The sequence below is a fragment of the Cyprinus carpio genome, chromosome B10, assembly GCF_018340385.1.
Source record: "Cyprinus carpio isolate SPL01 chromosome B10, ASM1834038v1, whole genome shotgun sequence".
Taxonomy (NCBI): Eukaryota; Metazoa; Chordata; class Actinopteri; order Cypriniformes; family Cyprinidae; genus Cyprinus; species Cyprinus carpio.
This window is the reverse complement of record NC_056606.1, coordinates 4,821,559-4,842,872: the sequence shown is the minus strand read 5'-3', so window position 1 is coordinate 4,842,872 and position 21,314 is coordinate 4,821,559. Positions and strand designations below refer to the sequence as shown.

The following is a 21,314-nucleotide window of genomic DNA, read 5'->3' as shown; positions in this document are numbered from 1 at the left end:
ATTAATTTTTTACCACTAAATTCTGAAAAAAAAGAGGTGTTAATTATGAGATGATAAGAGCAGAGACAGATCCCCAGTGAAGACCTTGTCTCCTAGACAGCCATTGGGACAAGACCACATGGACCAGATGAGTCCTCTGCACAATCTAAGTTTGCTGCAGCATGGATTAACCTGCTGGTTCGTCTGTCCAGACGAGAACTGTCTCCCCGACTGAGCCTGGTTTCTTCCAAGGTTTTTTCTCCATTCTGTCACTGATTTAGTTTTGGTTCCTTACCGCAGTCGCCTCTGGCTTGCTTTGTTGGGGACAGTTAATTACCAGAGATACTGTCTACTTGATTGCACTGATACTATTTAAACTGAACTGAGCTGGATGATGACACCACTGAATTCAATGATGAACCTATTCTATATTGACCTTTGATGAAAACATTTTTACATTTTTTAAAATATTTATTCATTTATCTATTTACTTACTCATTTGTCAGTGGTGAAAAGCTTAAATGAATGAATAAATGAATAAATTTCAGAATTTCATTAAAGGTCACTGAGGCACTCATCACAAAATAATAAAAATACATTAAAATTATACATTACGATTTGTATGTACATTTATATATATATTTTTTACATTATATAATGAATTTATTGTATAATTATTTGTGCACACACACACACACAAACACATATATGCACACATACATTCTTGTATTTTAATATTTTTAGAGGCAAAGAGGATTTTATTAATTTATATTATATTTATTATAATTTGTTTATAATTTATTATAAATACATACATACATACTTTTAGGCAATCATTGGTCATTTTGTTCTGCAGTACACATGTGCATAAATCTCAATAGCACAAAAATAGCTAAATATATCATAGTTCAACTAAATTTATTGTGTTACTTTTACTTTTGGCCGTGACTTTATAGCCATTCCATTTGGACTGAATTATGAGGATGTTTTTCCCCTCACAGTCAAATTTATTTTTACACTGTAAATTCTGTCAGTCACGAAGAGAGCCACGGGAGAGAGCTCACATATAGAAACTCCCTTTGGTTCACCGTCTGTGCTTAACATTTCTTTCTGAACCTTTAAAGACACCTTGCTGTATCTCTACCTCACGTCTGCTTTGACAAAATATCTTCTTAAAACCTCACGTGTCCTTGTCACATCGCCCAGTGCCCTTTTCCAGCATCGGACTTGGCACACACTTAGACACATACTCATACACACCTATGCACTTCTCAGTTGTTATTAAAGTTGCCCTGTAAGTGCCAGAAAAAGTAAAGGAGAAGCTTTCGAAGCTGTGACACCAGATAAACATTCGCCTCCTGGATACTTGTCTCTCACGCTCGCAGGCTTAGTTCTGACAGACTTAATCCCGTATGTAAATAAACGTCAGGGAAATTACCGAGCAGGTCAGCCGTTGTCAGAAAGAGTGGCGGGGAACCACACTAGATCACAACCCCGCTTTGAGCCTGCCAATTACAGAGGCCGTCACCCAGTCGACATTCTGACGCTTTCAGACTCGAGGGATGTTGTTTGTTTTTCTGATAAAGTGCTGTTTTGAATTGTAGTTTGAAGGCTTGATGACACATCTTGATGCTTTCATGGAATCTTCCTTTCTTTCGGAAATCTATTGCCTTTTATGTTTGTGAGGATAATTAACCGAGCGCTAATCCAATTTTGTGGATATACCGCTTCGAATTGCAGAGCCAAATGTATAGTGTGCTGGAATGCTTGCAACAGACCAATTATGATTTAAAGAACGCTTGTCTTTTAAAATATTCATGAGCTTTATAGAAACTTTCACACACGGTGTTTGGTTTCAGCATTTGAAGGAGATATGAAGTGATGTCAAATGCGTTAACCAGATTAGTAAAAAAACTTGATCCACTTTAGAACGCATTCTGGTCAATCTGACTGACATAAAAACAACCAACAGCAGTTCTTTCTTTCTTTCTTTCTTTCTTTCTTTCTTTCTTTCTTTCTTTCTTTCTTTCTTTCTTTCTTTCTTTCTTTCTTTCTTTCTTTCTTTCTTTCTTTCTTTCTTTCTTTCTTTCTTTCTTTCTTTCTTTCCTTCCTTCCTGAAATAATTGACTCCACAATATCATCTTAAATAAAAGAAGTATGCTTAATAGTATCAAATGTGCACTGGTAGTAAATATTGATGTGAAAATGCACTTAGTTGTAATTCATGAATGCTTTAAACGTAATGTTAGAAGACCAGCAGATTATTGCTGAAGTGAAAACATTAAAAAAAGACAGTGTAAAGTTCTAGAAGTTTGAATTTAGTGTAATGAAAATGTACTGTACCAAAATATGTAATTGTATATAAAATAATTGTTTTACTAAATATTTTGGAATCTAAAGTTGTTATAAAATGAATGCCATATGTCTAAATTATGTTCCAAATATGAAGTTGATATAAAAAAAAAAAAATAGGTTCCTGTTAGATTTTGTTTTGGCGTTATTCCAAAATTAGCCACCGGATGACACCCAAACATCATTGATGTGTGTGTTTTTTTTTTTTAATGAATTTTCCTGTCACAAATTTATAATTTTTTTTCACAATATTACTTCCATCACAAAATAGTCACCGAATATGGAAAATTGAGACTCAAACTTTTTTAACAATATGTGTTTTGTCAAGATTAGAAAAAGTTTTGTTTATAAAATATTGTAGTAAATTTTGTAATATGAGACATTGGCATCGCCCACTAGGGAGAGGAACCCGCAGAAAGGATTCAAGGCACCATTTCCATGGTAGTGCAATGTCTGATTTCAAAATAGTTTTCATAGGAAGAATTTTGAATGTTTAAGCTTTCAAATGATATCTAATTTAGGATGATTACTAAAATATGTGATAGAAAAAAAGGCAATAAATGAAGAATGACAGTTAACAGGTTAAAGTATAGTTTAATAAACTGAACTTGCAGATAATACCACGTTAACTAAATAAAATACCAATTTAGTGTACTCTAAGCAAGTCCACTGCACTTTGTAAGAAATGTACAATTAAAAGTTTGATGTTAAAGTACATTTTAAATAATTATGCTTTAAAAATCTTTTGTCATGCTTTAAAGAAATAGACTCTTTTGATGTATTGACTAGCATACTAAAGCACATGTAAAATACTTGATTACAGTCTTAACTGTAGGGTGTTAATATTTTATTTTTGAATGTATTAAATTGCAACTTCAGCATTACATGACATTAAAAATACATTTAAATAAATGACATTAATATATTTTAATTTACCATACATTCAACAGTAGCCTAAACATTAACCATATTTACCATATTTAAACATAGTATTAATTCCTACTTAAGTGGGTCAAAAAAGCACTCTGATGTTTAACTAATTGCATCAATTTAAACTACATACATTTTCATTTAATTGCACTTAAATGGATACTCCACCCCAAAATTATTATTATTATTATTATTATTTTCATTAATCACTTACCCCCATGTCGTTCCAAACCTGTAAAAGCTTTGTTCGTCTTCGGAACACAATTTAAGATATTTAGTATGAAAACCAGGAGGCCTGTGAAGCGCATCCTTGTTGCGCGGATGATACAGAAGAGCATACGCAGCATACAGTGATATGGAGAGACACAGAGGAGACCGTTGACAAAGAAATTATTGAATAAAGTCGTTATTTTTGTTTTCTTCACTCACAAAAAGTGTCGCTTCATATAACCCAGATTGCATAACTGATGGCACATAGAGTATTCTGAAGACGACTTTCATAACTTTTATGGACCTTGACACTGTTATTTACTTGGCAGTCTATGGGACAGTCATAGGCATCCTGGTTTTCATCCAAAATATCTTGTTCCTGTGTTCTGAAGATAACAGGTTTGGAAACAGCATTGGAATAACATATTTATAACAAAATTATCACAAAATTTTCCATTATCCCTTTAACAATCCCCCAAAAACATTACAAAAAACATTACATTCATCTCACATGTTCTCAGAAGTCTGTTATTTTATGTTCCAAACTTGAAGTTGATGTTACAGAAATTGAGTTTTTGTTTAGGCATTAATCCAAAAATAGCCACTAGATGACACTTTAAACTCCACTGATTTTAAATGCATTTTTCTGTCACAAATGTATAACTTCAGCTCACATGTTCTAAGAAGTCTGTTATTTTAAAGTGTATTGTTTTAGTAATAAGTTATCTTTTTAATTGTATACTAAAGGGAACTACTTTTTCACAATAGGGATAAGTGTCTTCATCAGTACCACAGTAGTGATAATTCCCTTTGTGGGGTTCAAACTATACCGACTATTGTGTTCAAAAGACTTTCCATAACGTCAGTAGACCTACATTTGATAACTCAGCCAATCCCTGCTGAAAATCCTTCAATTCAAATTGTCTAATGCATTTCATCATTTGCACTGGGACCATTTGCTCACTCTTTCTGATTTATATGCACATCAAAATGCATCAATCATGCAGATGAACAGTCTAATGTATAATGTAGATGAAAATAGGCCTCATCAGCTCTTGTTTAACATGGAGATTTGGAAATTGTTTCGAATTCTCTGTGAGCTGTGACGCTCTCCCATTGTTCCAGTTGAGGAGACTTCCTGAGGATCACAGACTTCCAGCCTAGCATGTAATCTATTTTATCGGCTGACAAACCAAACATTTCCCTGAGTAAGTGCTGGAGCTCTCAGCAGTTTTTAGGCCAACTCTTTTCAAACCAAAAGGCTACATTTGAATGCATGTTACTCATTATTGCTTCGTTAGTGAAAGTGACATACAGTCAAGTATGGTGACCCATACTCAGAATTCGTGCTCTGCATTTAACCCATCCAAAGTGCACACACACAGCAATGAACACACACACACCGTGAACACACACCTGGGGCAGTGGGCAGCCATTTATGCTGTGGCACCCGGGGAGCAGTTGGGGGTTTGGTGTCTTGCTCAAGTTGTGGTATTGCCTGCCCAAAACTCGAACCCACAACCTTAGGGTTAGGAGTCAAACTCTCTAACCACTAGGCCACGACTCAAAGCACATGCTTTCTTATCCGAACTAACAAAGGGTGTTTTTACACTTGATTTGTTTCTGGAAAGTTGTTCAAAAGAATTAGACTTACATGTGTACTCTGCAAATGAATTTAGGAGGTGGTCTGAATACATTTGGCTTTGTGCTTGCAACAATTTTGGGCATTACATGCAGTGATGCAGCAGACTTCTGCAATCTGCCATACTTTACTAGGACTGTACAGCATCACTTATCCACTCTGCCCTGTATTGGCTCTTAAAAATGTTGAATGTGCACTTGATTACATTGCATCTTTGGATATGCTCGGTTGTAACACTAAATAACTGCTGCCACAATTGCTAGAAATTGCATGTGGTTTGTGAACAAGATGAAGTCATTTTTTATTTATTTATTTTATTTTTATTTTGTGTTAAAAAAAAAAAGTTTGCAAAAGTGGAGCTAGTATGTAGTCAATTTCGCCCCGTATTGTGAATGGAGAATTTTTTTTTTTTTTTCTATTTTTAACCTATTTTATTTTATTTTTCCCAAATTATTATTATTATTATTATTATTATTTTTATTATTATTATTATTATTTTATTTAATGGTTAAATTAAATGTTTGTAATCAAAAAAGCATGTCTACTTAATTAAAATAATGAAGTGTTTACAATGTAACAACAATGTATCAAAAGGAAAAAATAATTAAGATGAATTAAATATATTAAAATGACAATTTTAAAGCCCCACTGAAATCCACCCCTCCATTTTATTTTTACACATTTTCCCCTCATTTTAACATTTCTGGAATCTGTTTTGATAGATTTATTACATTTTAATAATAAAAAGCACATCTGATCAGTTTAATTTAACCATTTCAATATTTATTTAAATTTTCAGAAAAATAAAGCCCTATGAAATATTTTATCTTCTCAGAAATTCATTCAATACAAATCTATTATCAAACGAGTGCCCATTAAATGAAAGTATAAAACATTTGAATTAACGTTTTAAAATGTAATAAAATTAAAATTTAACAATTATGTTTTATTTTATGGCAAAAAGTGCTACACAACACATGTTTAATGTTAAAATGAATGGAAGAACAATTAAGTGATATTCCTTAAATACAATTTTATTATTTTTATTACTTTGATAAGTACTTTCTAATTTAAAATAGTACTATATTTAATATAATAATTCACAGACATTAGCATAACAAAATCACCATATTGCATTATGGTGAAGTCCACAGCATAGTTTATATATTTATTATCCAAAATTTGCCAAATTCTGTGACATTCTGAGTTATACTATAAATTCTATACTATATATATTATCATTTTTATTCTATTTTCCATCTGGATTCTGCAAATACATCTGTGTTTTCAACATTGCTGGTCACTGTTCACAACCGAAAAGAACCAAAATGATCTGAGGTTTTTGAAGGGTATACCTGTACCCTCTGAGTTGCAAGCATAGATCTGTATCTACTTAGCCATATCATGCCATAAAGGTGCAACTACCCCAAAGCAACATCTTGTAATAAATATTGTCCAACTTTCTTTTAACTTGTTGGACCAAGAAGCATGATGCTGTTTTTGGCTCAGCTGTTCCACTATCAAAGTTTATTAAATCTGAGCCCTGATTTTACTGTCATTATTTTTTAAATTACCAAGGCAGCTGCTGTCTTCCTGGGAAAAACAAGCCTGCATTCACCAGCATGTCTTGAAATCATGAATCACTCTTGAAGGACAAATGCAATTTGCTGACTGGAGCGGTCAAAAGGTCGCTTCTTTCTGAAACGATACATGTTGTCATTTCATTTAGCGAGGGAGACGCAAACCATCCATCTTAGTTTTGGTGGCTCTGTGTGTGAGTCTAGTTTTGTTTGGCTGAAAAACAAAATGAATGCACCTCCTGGCCATGAAAGGTGCTCGGGTGAAGTGCATGGCATCTATAATGAAACCAGGCTGGATAAAACCCAAGCAATATTGGTGGAAAATTGAAGTCAGTTCTTCCCAGTTGAACCTTTTTTTATTGTTCACTCTCTTTCCTTTCCTGCAGGTCTGGCATCCATAATGAAAAGACTCCTGACGAAATATGACAACCTCTTTGAGGTCTCCTTCCCCTATTCAATGGGATGGCACGGTAAGAGAATCCATCTGATATTGCAATCATAGAGGAGAAGTGGGGGGATATCAGCAATGAGGCTTTTTCCCCACATATGGTAGGTGTTGCCACTTGTCTTGTTTCCATGGTGAAAAATAAAAAGGAGGCAGGGAAAGATGCTCCCTTCCTTTTTCACTGCCCTCTACTCAGTATGTTCTGGCATTGTCTTTGGTTCAGCGTTGCGTGTCCACTGTGCAATATGGTTCGAGAATGGATGTTAAAATGACTCGTGGCTTCAAGTAAAACTGTCGAGGTGTTTTAGGCAAATTGCTTGCGGATTAAGCTCTCTGATGGCTCTTTACTCAATGCTGCAAAAATGCTTTAAATATTTTTCCTTGATAATGGGAAATGCGGGAGTAACTCGTCAGGTTGATGAATTATTCATGATCAATATTACTCTCTGGGTGATTACTGTTGTGTGCTCTTCTTAAAATGCTGCTGTGAATGTAAACTCAGGGGTGTGGCTGAACTACACATACTAGATAGATAGATAGATAGATAGAACATATAAAAAAAAAGAAATACCAACATACACAAACATAAACACAGACACAGACAGACAGACAAAAAAAAAAAAAAAAAAATAGATAGATAGATAAAAAAAAAAAAAAAAAAAACCAATAGATAGATAGATAGATAGATAGATAGACAGACAGTTGATAGCCAGTTTGACAGACAGACAGACAGAAAGATAGATAGATAGATAGATAGATAGATAGATAGATAGATAGATAGATAGATAGATAGATAGATAGATAGATAGATAGATAGATAGATAGATAGATAGATAGATAGACAGACAGTTGATAGCCAGTTTGACAGACAGACAGACAGATAGATAGATAGATAGATAGATAGAAAGATAGATAGATAGATAGATAGATAGATAGATAGATAGATAGACAGACAGTTGATAGCCAGTTTGACAGACAGACAGACAGACAGACAGATAGATAGATAGATAGATAGATAGATAGATAGATAGATAGATAGATAGATAGATAGATAGATAGATAGATTGACAGACAAACAGATAGTTCGACTTTTGTTTATGAAATCCAAATACATAAATAATCACTGGGTTAACTATCCATATATTGTTAGAAATCTGAATATGTAAACATTAATTGTGGATGGACAGCTGAAAATTGTGAAAACTGGAATATGTAGTCATCAGTCAGAATATAAGTACAGTGCATTTATATTCTCATCGTGCCACAAACGTTCACCGTCAAAGAGCCACTCGTGGTGAAGCATCGCTGCATGCCTGTAGAAGCAATGATAGCCGAGAGTGATTGACACCTTATGCTGTGCTCTAGACCCTGGACGCCCTTCTCAGCGCCACGGCCGAGGGTCTGCCACGGGACGCGGTGCAGAGCTAGATTTCATCTCCAATCTTGTTGTGGCCTCCTCAGCCGAGCGACCGCTGCACACTCAGATGATTCTCATAGTCTGTCAATGGCAGCTGTAGAGTCGGGCCACAAATCTGACACCTGTCGCCAGTAAACCTGAGAATCTCTGACGTACTGCAATGCATGGCATAGCACTGAGCCTTTCCCAGCATGCTCTGCCTGAAACTGACTCAGTCATCATCGGTTTCTATAGAACGACTTAATGAAACAGATTCTCTGCCATCTTCTCTTGCGCCTCCATGGATTGTAACGTACACTTAATGCCCATGATGTTCATTATTTGATGATGATATAATCACCGGCGCTCTGCTGGATTGATTACATCAGTGACGTCCCCGGCTGTTGTTTTACCCAGCGTGCATCAGCAGCGAGAGCATCCATCATGTAAATGATTCATTCGCTTCATTCGGTTCGCATTTGCCAAGCGTTCGTGTGCTTCCACCGCGCTGTTACAATTAGCGATGTGCGAATTTAAAAGGGAAGAGAGATAACGAGATGCTTCTGCCATCAGTGAATATGTAAATGGACTTTGTTAACACGCTCTGAGAGCTCAAACACAGGACCATTCATTTAATGTGCAATTTGAAAACCTTTTGCTGGGCTAGAAATATGAAGCACAGTAGTGTTAGAGAGTCTGAATTTAGGCTTTAAATTAAAATATTTCTGCAAAAAATTCTGCGGTATAGCAGGTAAATATTGTGAGAAGAAGGAAAAGCTCAGGTAATGACTGCCTTGAGTTTGTTCTGATTAACACCTTGCCACTGAACTGCACATTTTTATGTTTAATGTCATACCAAAAAATATTATTTCTGCTTCTGGAAGGTTTATTTATTATTTTTTCCCCTAATTTTTAACATCATCGTTTGCTCCATTTTAAAGGGACAGTTCACCTAAAAAAAAAAAAAAAAAAAAAAAAAATATATATATATATATATTTTTTTTATATAAACTGTCATGTTTTTTTTTTTTTTCAAACCTGAAAAACTGGTGCTACAAATGAAAACTTATGATAATGTAAACAAAAAGTGAAACAAATATTAATTATTAATAATGTAGTGTGTTTCATCATTCAGTTATGGTGTTATTTCCATAAATAATGATTCAGATGTGTACATTTACATGCATTCAATATGGAAGCAAAATAATCTATTACTTTTTACTTAATGACATTTTAAATTACATTTTTAGAATCGTTAAATTATGTAAATTATATGCTGCACACTACTGTTTAAAACTTAAGGGCTAGTGAAATTGTATTAATGTTTTTGAAAATGTCTTCTGCTCACCAAGGCTGCATTTAATTGATCAAAAATACAGTAAAAATAGAAATCTTATGAAATATTATTAAAATTTAAAATAACTTGTTTCTATTGTACTATATTGTAACATTTAATTGATTCCTTATGATATAAAGCTGAATTTTCAGCATCATTACTCCAGTCTCCGGTGTCATATGATCCTTTAAAATGCTGATTTGCTGCTCAAGAAACATTTCTGATTCTTATTGTTAGTTGAAAATAGCTGTGCATCTTAATTTAGTGTAAAACAGCTTCTGAAGAACAGCTTTTATTTAAAAAGAAATATTTTGTAATATAAATGTCTTTACTGTAATTTTTGATCCGTTTAATGCATCCTTGCTGAATTAAAGTAATGAAAAAAATTAATTAATTAAAATAAATAAATAAAAAACAAATACAAAGAGTACATTTCTAAAAACTTTGTACATGTTTTAACTATATTTTTAACTAGATATTTTAAACGTAATTTCTTTTCTGGTTGTAATGGACCCATATGGAGACTTTTTACTGGACAAATAAACTAAAGTGAGAGTGAAATGATGTTTTATGTATTAAGACAATTTATTTTCTAAAAGTCCACAGGGCTAAAAGTGGTTTATAGTTGAAGAAACACTCTTATACAGTTGAGAACTAATGACCAAGTCTAGTTCAGACTCCACTGAGATCTTCCTCTCGGCCACAGCTGCTAAACTCCCTGAAGAACAATTATTATCCTCAGCTATTCATTATATCATTTTTATATGAGTCTGGAATACAATCCAACATCTCCACATACACATTATGGCCTTATCTGCTCATAGCTTTGTATTAAAAGCCCAAATAGTGAATGAAGCTTCAGATAGTGAGCCGTTTCAGTCCTGCGTGAGAACATTGCTGTTATTCTTTTATAGAGGAAAAAGCATCTCTTTTCTCTTTAATATATGTGTGCACAGGTTTTCCTTCACCCAGGTCAATGTAGGCGTCTTTGTGAATTGATTGAAAAGCATCTGGACATGGTTTATTCAAACGGATAAACCAAGTCCAGATGCTTTTGACTGAATTCGCCCAGACGTTTCCTAATGTGGCTGTTGCGTCCAAAAAAGACCCTTCTTGTCCTGCTTTCCCATTTGTGTTTCATTGACCCATATCATTTGTTATGAATAATGAATGTTAACCTTTTCAGTTGAAAGAAAAAAGAAAGAAAGGCATCCAAATTAAGTCCATTCAAAGTCTGAATTCACCTTTGTATTGCACACTGAAAAATGCATTTAGAGAGCTTCAGTTGAGTTCATAGATTTTAGTTGTGTTTACTAAGATAAACTAATATTATTGCTCAGACTAAAGTGCGTGCACTTCATGATTTTCTTCCTTAGTATTTTTGTCTTTTTTAATGCATCTAATTACATTAATGTAACAAAATTAAGTGACTTTATGCTTAAAACAAGAAGAAAAAAAAGTCTGCCAGTAGGGTTTGAAAAATAAACCCCTTTTTTATTTTACTTCTGTTTTTTTTTCTGTGTTTTAAGCATGAAGTCACTCTGTCTTTATACTTTTTTTTTTTTCAGAAAACAAAACATAATATCTTAAGTAATTTTGCTTCTCAAGTAAATTGATTGCATGTTTAGATATTTGTAATTGAGAATAAGACAAAAAGAGCAAAACAAGGAAAAAAACAATAATTCTATAAATATACATTTTATTTTATTTTGCAGTATACATAACTCATAGTATTTTTGTGCTACATGATTGATACCTCAAATTTTGCTGCTTTTTTCCGGAAAGAATTAAAATGTTATTAATTTAATCTTATGTTATTTTATTATTATAATTATTTTAATTATTTATTTTTATTAATGTACATACTTATTTTATAATTATTAATATTTGTTAATATTAATAACATATTCATATATGGTTGATTTATAATTTTTAAAATAATGATAAAAATGACAAATGTGTTATAAATTGATTTTTAATTTTAATTAATTGCATTTATATTTTATAAAGTGATTTTACAAATTAGTTAGGATTTTTGCATGCATTGAAAAAAAGTTAATAAACAAAAATCATTGCTTTACAAGAAGTACATTAGAAAATACAATTTCAGTTTTTCTACTTCATAATGTCATAATGCGTTACTTGGCATTTCTTTGAAATTATTTGTGTATTTATTATGTGTTTACTAGCAATTTCTTAGAGAAAATTTCAAAGTAAATAGTTTTCAGTGTGCCAGGTTAATGAATAAACGTAAAAAAAAAATCCTATCGTCTTACACACAGTAGTGCGTTTTCTATGGGCTGCTCAGTCGTATTTAAGAAAGTGTAAAAGTCTAGTTTTATTAATTTATTTCAAATCCACCAGTCTCAACTCTTCATGACTTTTTAATAAGGCCTAGTGAGGGATCTTTAAGGTCCTTTGACGGGGTTGTCAGAGGACATACGAGTGGAAAAATGTGCTAACGATGGCTCTTGGCCTGTCTTTCTGTTGGCTGCACGGGGCAGAGCGCCATATGACTGTCCCGTCCAATATCAACACCTGAAAACTGCCCTCGCTCACAGCCAATAAGTCTCTCTGTAAAAGCCTTACTCAGCACTGTCCGTGGCCTAGAGAGCGTTATAAAATCTGATTTATAACTCACCCAATAAGCCCAGCCAGCTTTCAATTATTCACTCATGGATCATACAGCAGTCGCCTTTGCTTTTTATATATGTTGGTTTAATAATGCAGACAAGATTATTAATTTCTCAGTGAATTGGATTTGTTTAATTTTTCTTTATAATACTCCTGTGTATCTTAATCTCTTAAATTGAACTTTTGCTTGATGGATTTTGTATAAATATTTATCAAAATGCCACTGGTGCAAAGTGTATTACATGGCACAGAAACTCAAACTGAGATTCATAAACTGTGATCAGTCATTAAATATAAATGAATATTGTTTGTTCAGCGATATTTATGGACATTTACAGGACGCATATGCCGAACAATTCATCATGTGGATAACTACTTAAACATGATGTATTAAACGTTAATGTTTTGCAAATGATTCCTTACTATCGTTTAGCATGGGTCCCAGTGTATGTCCTCAATTTTAAATTTGCTTTACACTGTCAGATATTAATAATGCGTTACTGATTTGAGACTTTTGTTTGGAACTCAAGTTGTGCATCAAGCAAATCGAATCACATGCAGTCCCTTGTATGTGCAAAGTATTTTAATCACTATGTTGACAGAAATTGACATAACAATGTCAAATATTTGAATCTGCCCAAAGCTTGGAAATCCACCCTGCTTAAAGCTTCAGTCTGGATATCTGATATCATTTTAGAAGTGAAAGAACATTAAATATTTAATGAAAGGGTCATTTCAGAATTTTAATAAGATTTGGAAACCCTTTATCATTTTTTTCTTTTACAAAATGAAGACTCTCCCCTGTGATTAATTAATATAACTAAAAGGATTGGAAAGACTGTTTGGTTTGCATGATCACCTGTGTTATGCTGGACTTTATGTAGCCATAATATTTTATGTACAGAATACAAATTCTGACAAAAAAGGCTTCGGATTTTCCATCAGATGAAACCAAATAATAATAATAATGAAAACAACAATCCCTAAATAAATATTTATTTAAACACTGTATATATTTGATGGGGTTGTCAAAAATATAATGTTTTTATTATTATTGTATTCATATTTCTAAGTATAATATGTTATGCTTTTGAAAAGAATAAAAATAAATATTATTAAAAATTATTATTATTTACATTCATATTATGTATGTAGACTCATCTAATCAAAACCATATATTCTATGTTAATTTGAATTATTAATTAAACTAAGTAATAAGTCATAACTATCCAATTCATAGTTTCATAATTGGAAAATAAGTAAAATAGTTAATATCTTAATATAATAATGTTTTACTCTTTTAAGCCTTTTGTTTTTAAATTTTTAGGTGTTAAAATAATGTATAATATTCAGTTGTTTTTAATTAATTTAACCGTTTTTTTTTTGTACATCTTTTTAATAAAAAGAAATTAACTGATAAATGAAGTTCTGTCATTACAACTTGATTATAAAAAAGCTTTTACATAATGTATAATACATCATAATATATCTACTATAATATATTTTTAGGTTAAAATGCATTATAAAATTTGTAGATTCCTTGTTACATCTAAATTGGGTTGTTTGTTAATACATTATAATTTCTAAAGCTATAACAAGTAATAGATAAGTATTATTACTGTGGGTTACAATTAGTCATAAGATCATAGAATCCATTATATGGTGCAATACATGGCATATTTAATGCATTTTTGTAATGCATTATATAGAAAGTCATGTATTATGTATAAAGTGACACCACTATTTAGTTGAATTTCTAGCAAAAATAACTGTATCACGTTATACTGTATACCGTTACACGTCAAATACACATCCAGTGATAGATTATATATAGATTTTATACTATTTTCATTTATTTATGTCAGATTTGGCGCCACCTGTTAATTGTCCTAAAGCAAGCGGTGATCTGATGATAGATTACACATCTGATAATACTTTCATTCTCTCAAATACGGCAAGATATAAGACTAAATTAGATTTTGGTCTGCTACTCGCGACCTTAATTGAAGTCAGATGCGATGTGTGATAACTCGCTGAAGGGCCACATGAGAGCGGCCAATAGTGAGACCGTACATCATCTCGCCTCCCGTTCCTTCATCTTTAAGAACCTAATTTAATGAAATGGTCATGCTTTCTGATTTTATTCTCCAGCTCACTGATTTCTCACACTCCCTCTTAAACCTCATTCTCACTCCCAACAGAAAATGAAATAAATAAATAAAATATAAAATAACAACCTAACATGAAGTGGCAGGTTCGGTCCTACAGAACATTTCCACGATTGTTCCTGCGATATCAGCGACGTGAGTTTTAATCTCCAGCTGATAATTGCGAGAAGCAGTCGTCTGTCAAATCCCTCTCCTGCTCCTTAACAAAAGGAGTGAATGTAGTCGAGCTTTGCAATTATTTAAATGGCAGTAATGGAGCCTGTAAAATCAGGAGAGACAGTCCATTAAACAATTGCAGAGCAAAGCAATAGAACTTTTACAGTGGGAAGAACAAAGAGTTCTGAAGATGAGCAGATATAATGGCCGCTGCTGGAGTACGCAGTGATCTTTGCTAAAAAGGTGTTGGATTTCTGTGCTAAATTGATTTTTTCTGAATCTGTCGGGTATGGTGTTGTTAAGAAACAAGCATTCAGCATTTATAGATTCACTTTAAAAGTTTTTCAAGAGCGAAACAGACATTTGAGATGCACTGAAGATTGGCAACTTGAAAGAGATGTCTTATTTTTGTGGATTTGGATGCGAATGCCTTAAGCGCTTCGATCTGTGGACTATGGAGGTCACACATGGAAAATAAATGAAACCATTTGAAGTCAAGGACAAATGCTCTGATGATAGATAAGAGAACATCCCGTGACATCAGATAACCTTTAGAGTGCTGGAGAAAGATGGACAGGACCTTTCTCATGTGTCTGCTAGCCAGACAGATAGTCAAGCTCTGCTGGATCAGTGATTGCGAACTGGTTTGACTTCAAATTTTGCATCAGATGAAGACTCAACTCAATGTCAAAGTAGTTTTCATTTAAAAGTAAACCAAAAAAAAAAAAAAAAAATGTAACATCATGAACATCAGAAGAACATCAGTTCTTCTCACCAAACCCCACAGAATTCATTAAGAATGCTTGGAATACACGCCACGAGATGCATAGGATTATTTTACGACAGATTTGCATCCGCTTATAAAAAAAGTGAAAGTCACCATCTCTGCCAAGTGAGAGCAGGACATTGTGTGTGTGTTTGTGTGTGTGTGTTTGAAAAAGGTAAGCATTTACCCCTAGTTCACACAGTTTCAATGCTGCGATGGGTTAAATAAACTCAGTAAACTAAATAACCTAGGAGACAAACGCAACTACAGACAAACGCGACTACAGTCAAATGCAAACCAGATTTGCAGTGTACAGGAAATATGCAGTCATAACTTTGTTTTTGCTGAGTTTGCCTAGGCCTATTAATTGATGTTCACTTGGATTTTTTCTCAGCAGGAGAAATAATACTGTCATTTATAGTCGTACGGTAAAAATTTATATTTTTAATTGTGTATGTTCAAAACGACAACAAAATGTGATGCTTTTGAAAAATAAAGAAAAAAGCAAAATGTTCTGCTTTAGCGTGTCTCATCTTTTTGGCACACGCCACAAACATGAACCAATACACAGCAAATACTTAACGCACTTATAGATTATTTGATGTTAAATGTATCATATAAGTAATTTTGGAATAAATCACAGCATATCAAAAATGGTGACTTAACAGTCTTGAAAATACGGTAGGTTAAAACAAATTGTTTTGCGGACCCTTTGGCACTTTTAAGAACCACTGGTCTACACAGAATAAAGCACCGTCTAGACTCTGCCCCGGATCTGATCGTGATGAGCTATTCATTAGTCTGGTTATTTGATGAGAAAAAGATGAAATGTAGTTGCAATAAGCACATCAATAAACCATTCACCTGCAGCAGCGGAGGACTATTATTCTGCCTAGTGGAACTGCGGAAGAACTGATGATGGCATGGTTTGATCTTTGACTGACCAATCAACTGAAAGGGGCATTTAATTCCTGCCCATTTTTAGAAATCGAATATTCAAGCTGTTTATTCATTTTTCTAGTCCTGAACGAAAAACTAAAAATTAAGCCGAATTCTTGATTTTCGTTTCTTGAAAAAAAGGAACTCTTTTCTCATTTTTCTACTTTCAATATTAAATAAAAAAACGAGTGAAAGAATAATACACATATTCCTTTTCAACAATATTTTTATGGCATATTATTTAAGATATTGTGGGGTTAGACATCTTATTTGACAATGTTTATTACAAACCCGATTCCAAAAAAGTTGGGACACTGTACAAATTGTGAGTAAAAAAGGAATGGAATAATTTACAAATCTCATAAACTTATATTTTATTCACAATAGAATAAAGATAACATATCAAATGTGGAAAGTGAGACATTTTGAATGTCATGCCAAATATTGGCTCATTTTGGATTTCATGAGAGCTACACATTCCAAAAAAGTTGGGACAGGTAGCAATAAGAGGCTGGAAAAGTTAAATGTACATATAAGGAACAGCTGGAGGACCAATTTGCAACTTATTAGGTCAATTGCTAACATGATTGGGTATAAAAAGAGCCTCTCAGAGTGGCAGTGTCTCTCAGAAGTCAAGATGGGCAGAGGATCACCAAATTCCCCCAATGCTGTGGCGAAAAATAGTGGAGCAATATCAGAAAAGAGTTTCTCAGAGAAAAATTGCAAAGAGTTATCATCATCTACAGTGCATAATATCATTCAAAGATTCAGAGGATCTGGAACAATCTCTGTGCGTAAGGGTCATGGCTGGAAAACCATACTGGATGCCCGTGATCTTCGGGCCCTTAGACGGCACTGCATCACATACAGGAATGCTACTGTAATGGAAATCACAACATGGGCTCAGGAATACTTCCAGAAAACATTCGCCATTGCCGGCTAAAACTCTATAGGTCAAAAAAGAAGCCATATCTAAACATGATCCAGAAGCGCAGGTGTTTTCTCTGGGCCAAGGCTCATTTAAAATGGACTGTAGCAAAGTGGAAAACTGTTCTGTGGTCAGACGAATCAAAATTTGAAGTTCTTTTTGGAAAACTGGGACGCCATGTCATCCGGACTAAAGAGGACAAGGACAACCCCAGTTTGTTATCAGCGCTCAGTTCAGAAGCCTGCATCTCTGATGGTATGGGGTTACATGAGTGCGTGTTCCATGGGCAGCTTACACATCTGGAAAGGCACCATCAATGCTGAAAGGTATATCCAAGTTCTAGAACAACATATGCTCCCATCCAGACGTCGTCTCTCTTCAGGGAAGACCTTGGATTTTCCAACATGACAATGCCAGACCACATACTGCATCAATTACAACATCATGGCTGCGTAGAAGAAGGATCCGGGTACTGAAATGGCCAGCCTGCAGTCCAGATCTTTCACCCAGAGAAAACATTTGGTGCATCATAAAGAGGAAGATGCGAAAAAGAAGACCTAAGACAGATGATGCAACTAGAAGCCTGTATTAGACAAGAATAGGACAACGTTCCTATTCCTAAACTTGAGCAACTTGTCTCCCTCAGGCCCCAGACGTTTGCAGACTGTTATAAAAAGAAGAGGGGATGCCACACAGTGGTAAACATGGCCTTGTCCCAACTTTTTTGAGATGTGTTGATGCCATGAAATTTTAAAACAATTTATTTTTACCTTAAATTTATACAGTTTCTCAGTTTAAACATTTGATATGTCATCTATGTTGTATTCTGAATAAAATATTGAAATTTGAAACTTCCACATCATTGCATTCTGTTTTTATTCACAATTTATTTGGAATCAGGTTTGTAAATAAGTGTGTAGAAGTTTTAATTTTTTAAAAAGTTTATTGCCTTTGTTTAACTTTCCAAAAGCCTTTATGATGAATTCAGAACTGTACTGTACTATTGACCCATCACAGTCATTGCCAAAAGATAGATAAGCTCTTTATTGATTGTGCTGTGGACAAAATGCAGGGGAATTGTAGATATTGATTCTTATTTAAGCTACAAGAAAAAAAGGAAGGAAATAACTCATATCATACATGAAGTATTAGTATATTTTAGTCTTAGCCTTAGATTCTGCTCTCAAGGTCAGAGCCTGTAGACTGTATTGAAACTATAAATTAATCTTTTAACATTTGTGATAACAGCAGACTTGTGAGAATTAAATTGAGACCCTTTCATGATTCCTGTCTTATGTCATCTGGCTTGTTTGTGGACTTTTAGTTTGTATTTTTGCTTGGTTCTTGTTCCTGTTTGTCATTGGTTTGATTGTTCCTAGCTGTGTCTTGTTTGTATTTTTTGGTTTTGTCCTTCATGGCTGTTTTCTTGATGTTCTCAGTCCTGTTTCCTGGTTTGCTTTTTTTCATTTGCTTTGGATGATATTGATATTATTTAAATAACTTTTTCAAGTGATTATAACGTATTCAATACGCATCGATTCGCTACAGGGGCCTTTGTTCACCCCCCGAAGCCGTGTGAGACACTTTTTTTTTATGGAAGGGTGCTTTTTATTTCACATCTTTTGGAATGAAGCAATGCAACACCCGCTGACTGCAATGATAGAGCTTGAAAGATCAAAGACAATTTTTTAATATAACTCTGTCTGGATTTTTCTGTAAGAAGAAAGTCATATACACCTAGGATGCCATGGGGGTGAGTAAAATGCAGCCTAATTTTCATTTTTGGGTGAACCAACCCTTTAAGGCTTTTGTGACATTACAATGCGAAGATCTTGAGTTTTTGTCTCAGGTGGCCTGACAAAGTTTGATGTTTCGCCATGAAACAGGAAGTTGCTGTAACTATAGGCAAGCAATGTCCGATCTGCCCCAGACATCACATGTTTGATAGGAGTCCAGTCCTAAACACATGTCCATGCCCATATTCAGTTAAAGTCATAGCGTCACCTGCTGGCAACAGGAAGTGTCATGGTTAACACTGTTATGGACTCCTAGCAACCTATTAAAAAGTGTCAGCAAGTGTTAGATAGACTGGCAACATGCTAGAAACATACTAAAATACGTATGCTAGCAACACTTACTGTCAGCACCACCTGCTGGCAACAGGAAGTGACATGTTTAACACTGTGATGCAATATAAGCAATGCTAGAAATATGCTCAAACATGCTAGCAACACTTGCTAAGTGCTAAAGCATGCTATTAATGCTATGAAAAGGGAAGTTGTTGTAACTTATGCATACAATGCCCAATCTGCCCCAAACTTCACAAGTTTTATAAGAGCCGTGGCCTGAACACATCTAAAGACCAATATTCAGTTATAATCATAGCGCCACCTGCTGGCAAAAGAAAAATGGCTTGTTTTACACTAACTTAAACATGCAATGTCTGATCTGCCCCTAACTTCACATGTTTGGTAAGAGTCCTGGCTTGAAAACATTTACATCCCAATATTCAGTTATAATTTACAGTGACACCTGTTGGCAACATCACATATCATGTTTTAACTAACTCAAACCTTCCATAATCAGTCTGCAGCAAATTTCACAGATTTGATAAATGTACTGTCATGCACAGTGTTTATTTTGTAAGGTTGTATTGGTTATTTGTTGCACATGATTGTAGAATGTAAACTGATGGTTATTGCATGGAATGACATTTTTATTTATTTTTTTGCCAGTAATGAAGATACAGTACAGGGCAGCAGTAACTGAATGGACATTTAGTAAGAATATGTGATTGGGCAGACAAGAGATTAAAAACACGGCACAGACACATGGTTATATCACTCTCTCTATAAATATCTGCTTTCTTTATTGCTTTACCTGTCTGCAGTGTAGAACCACCTACACAAGTTGTCAAAGCCTCTCCTTCAATATGCAGTGAGTAACTTGATGTGTCACTAGTCGCATTTGAAAATTAAACCTCACTGGGAGGTTAGAAAATTGCTAGATGTAGCGATACTGTTTTCAGTGACATTATAGACAGATTTTTTTTTAAAGCATTATCTCCTCAAAGAAGCATTATGAGAATATGTTGAAGAATGAATTTTGTTGCATGTTTATGTTAGTAAAATAAAAATGGAGTTTCTTTAGGGAGAACTTTGTGTCCATATGTGGTTTTGTCAGATATTATCTTGCTGCACGCAACAACCAAACCAACACGAGCCATGATGTCCAATTAGTGAACAAATTAATCAATAACAACCTTTACTTTTAATTAAACAATCACTAAACAATACCAGACTCAGTAAATAATTTCTGAATAATCAGACTCAGTAAGTGAGTAATTTAAAGTTGTTACTGATTCATTAATGATTCATTTCTGATTCCCTCACTGTACTGCAAATTATTCTGTTACTGTATGTCCAATTCAAAATAAATGAATAATTGTTAATGTGACGTAGTTTTTAACAAAATACCATCAAAATAACACGCATATAATTTATTTATATATGCATACATACAAGTTTATTACAGTAAAATAGTGCAATAAACATTAAATTAATGACAAAAGATGTAACATAAAACCTAAATGTACATTGCTACTATAACAAGAAACAATCAGTGAAATACCATCAAACATAAAGTGTCACACAGAGAATTCTGGGAATGCCAATTTACTGTTTTTCACTGTAAAATTACATGAAATGTCCCATTACATCTGTTACAGTTTTTCATGTCATATAACTTTCCGTTAACCAATTAACAGATTTTTCTTTGATTGTTCTCCATTTGTTTGTTGGCAAAGTCTGTGTTATTATTTTCTAATCTTTGCTGCAGTGGGTGATGAGAATGA

General features: G+C 33.8%; 1 protein-coding gene across 1 annotated transcript in view; it reads left to right on the top strand.

The window, feature by feature from the left end:
• The window catches only part of galt (galactose-1-phosphate uridylyltransferase), a 109,664-nt gene that overhangs the window by 66,395 nt on the left and 21,955 nt on the right, over positions 1-21,314 (top strand). Inside the window, exon 9 of the mRNA XM_042732165.1 lies at positions 7,080-7,163. Within this exon, the coding sequence (XP_042588099.1) occupies positions 7,080-7,163 (84 nt within the window). The remainder of the gene's footprint in view (positions 1-7,079; positions 7,164-21,314) is intronic.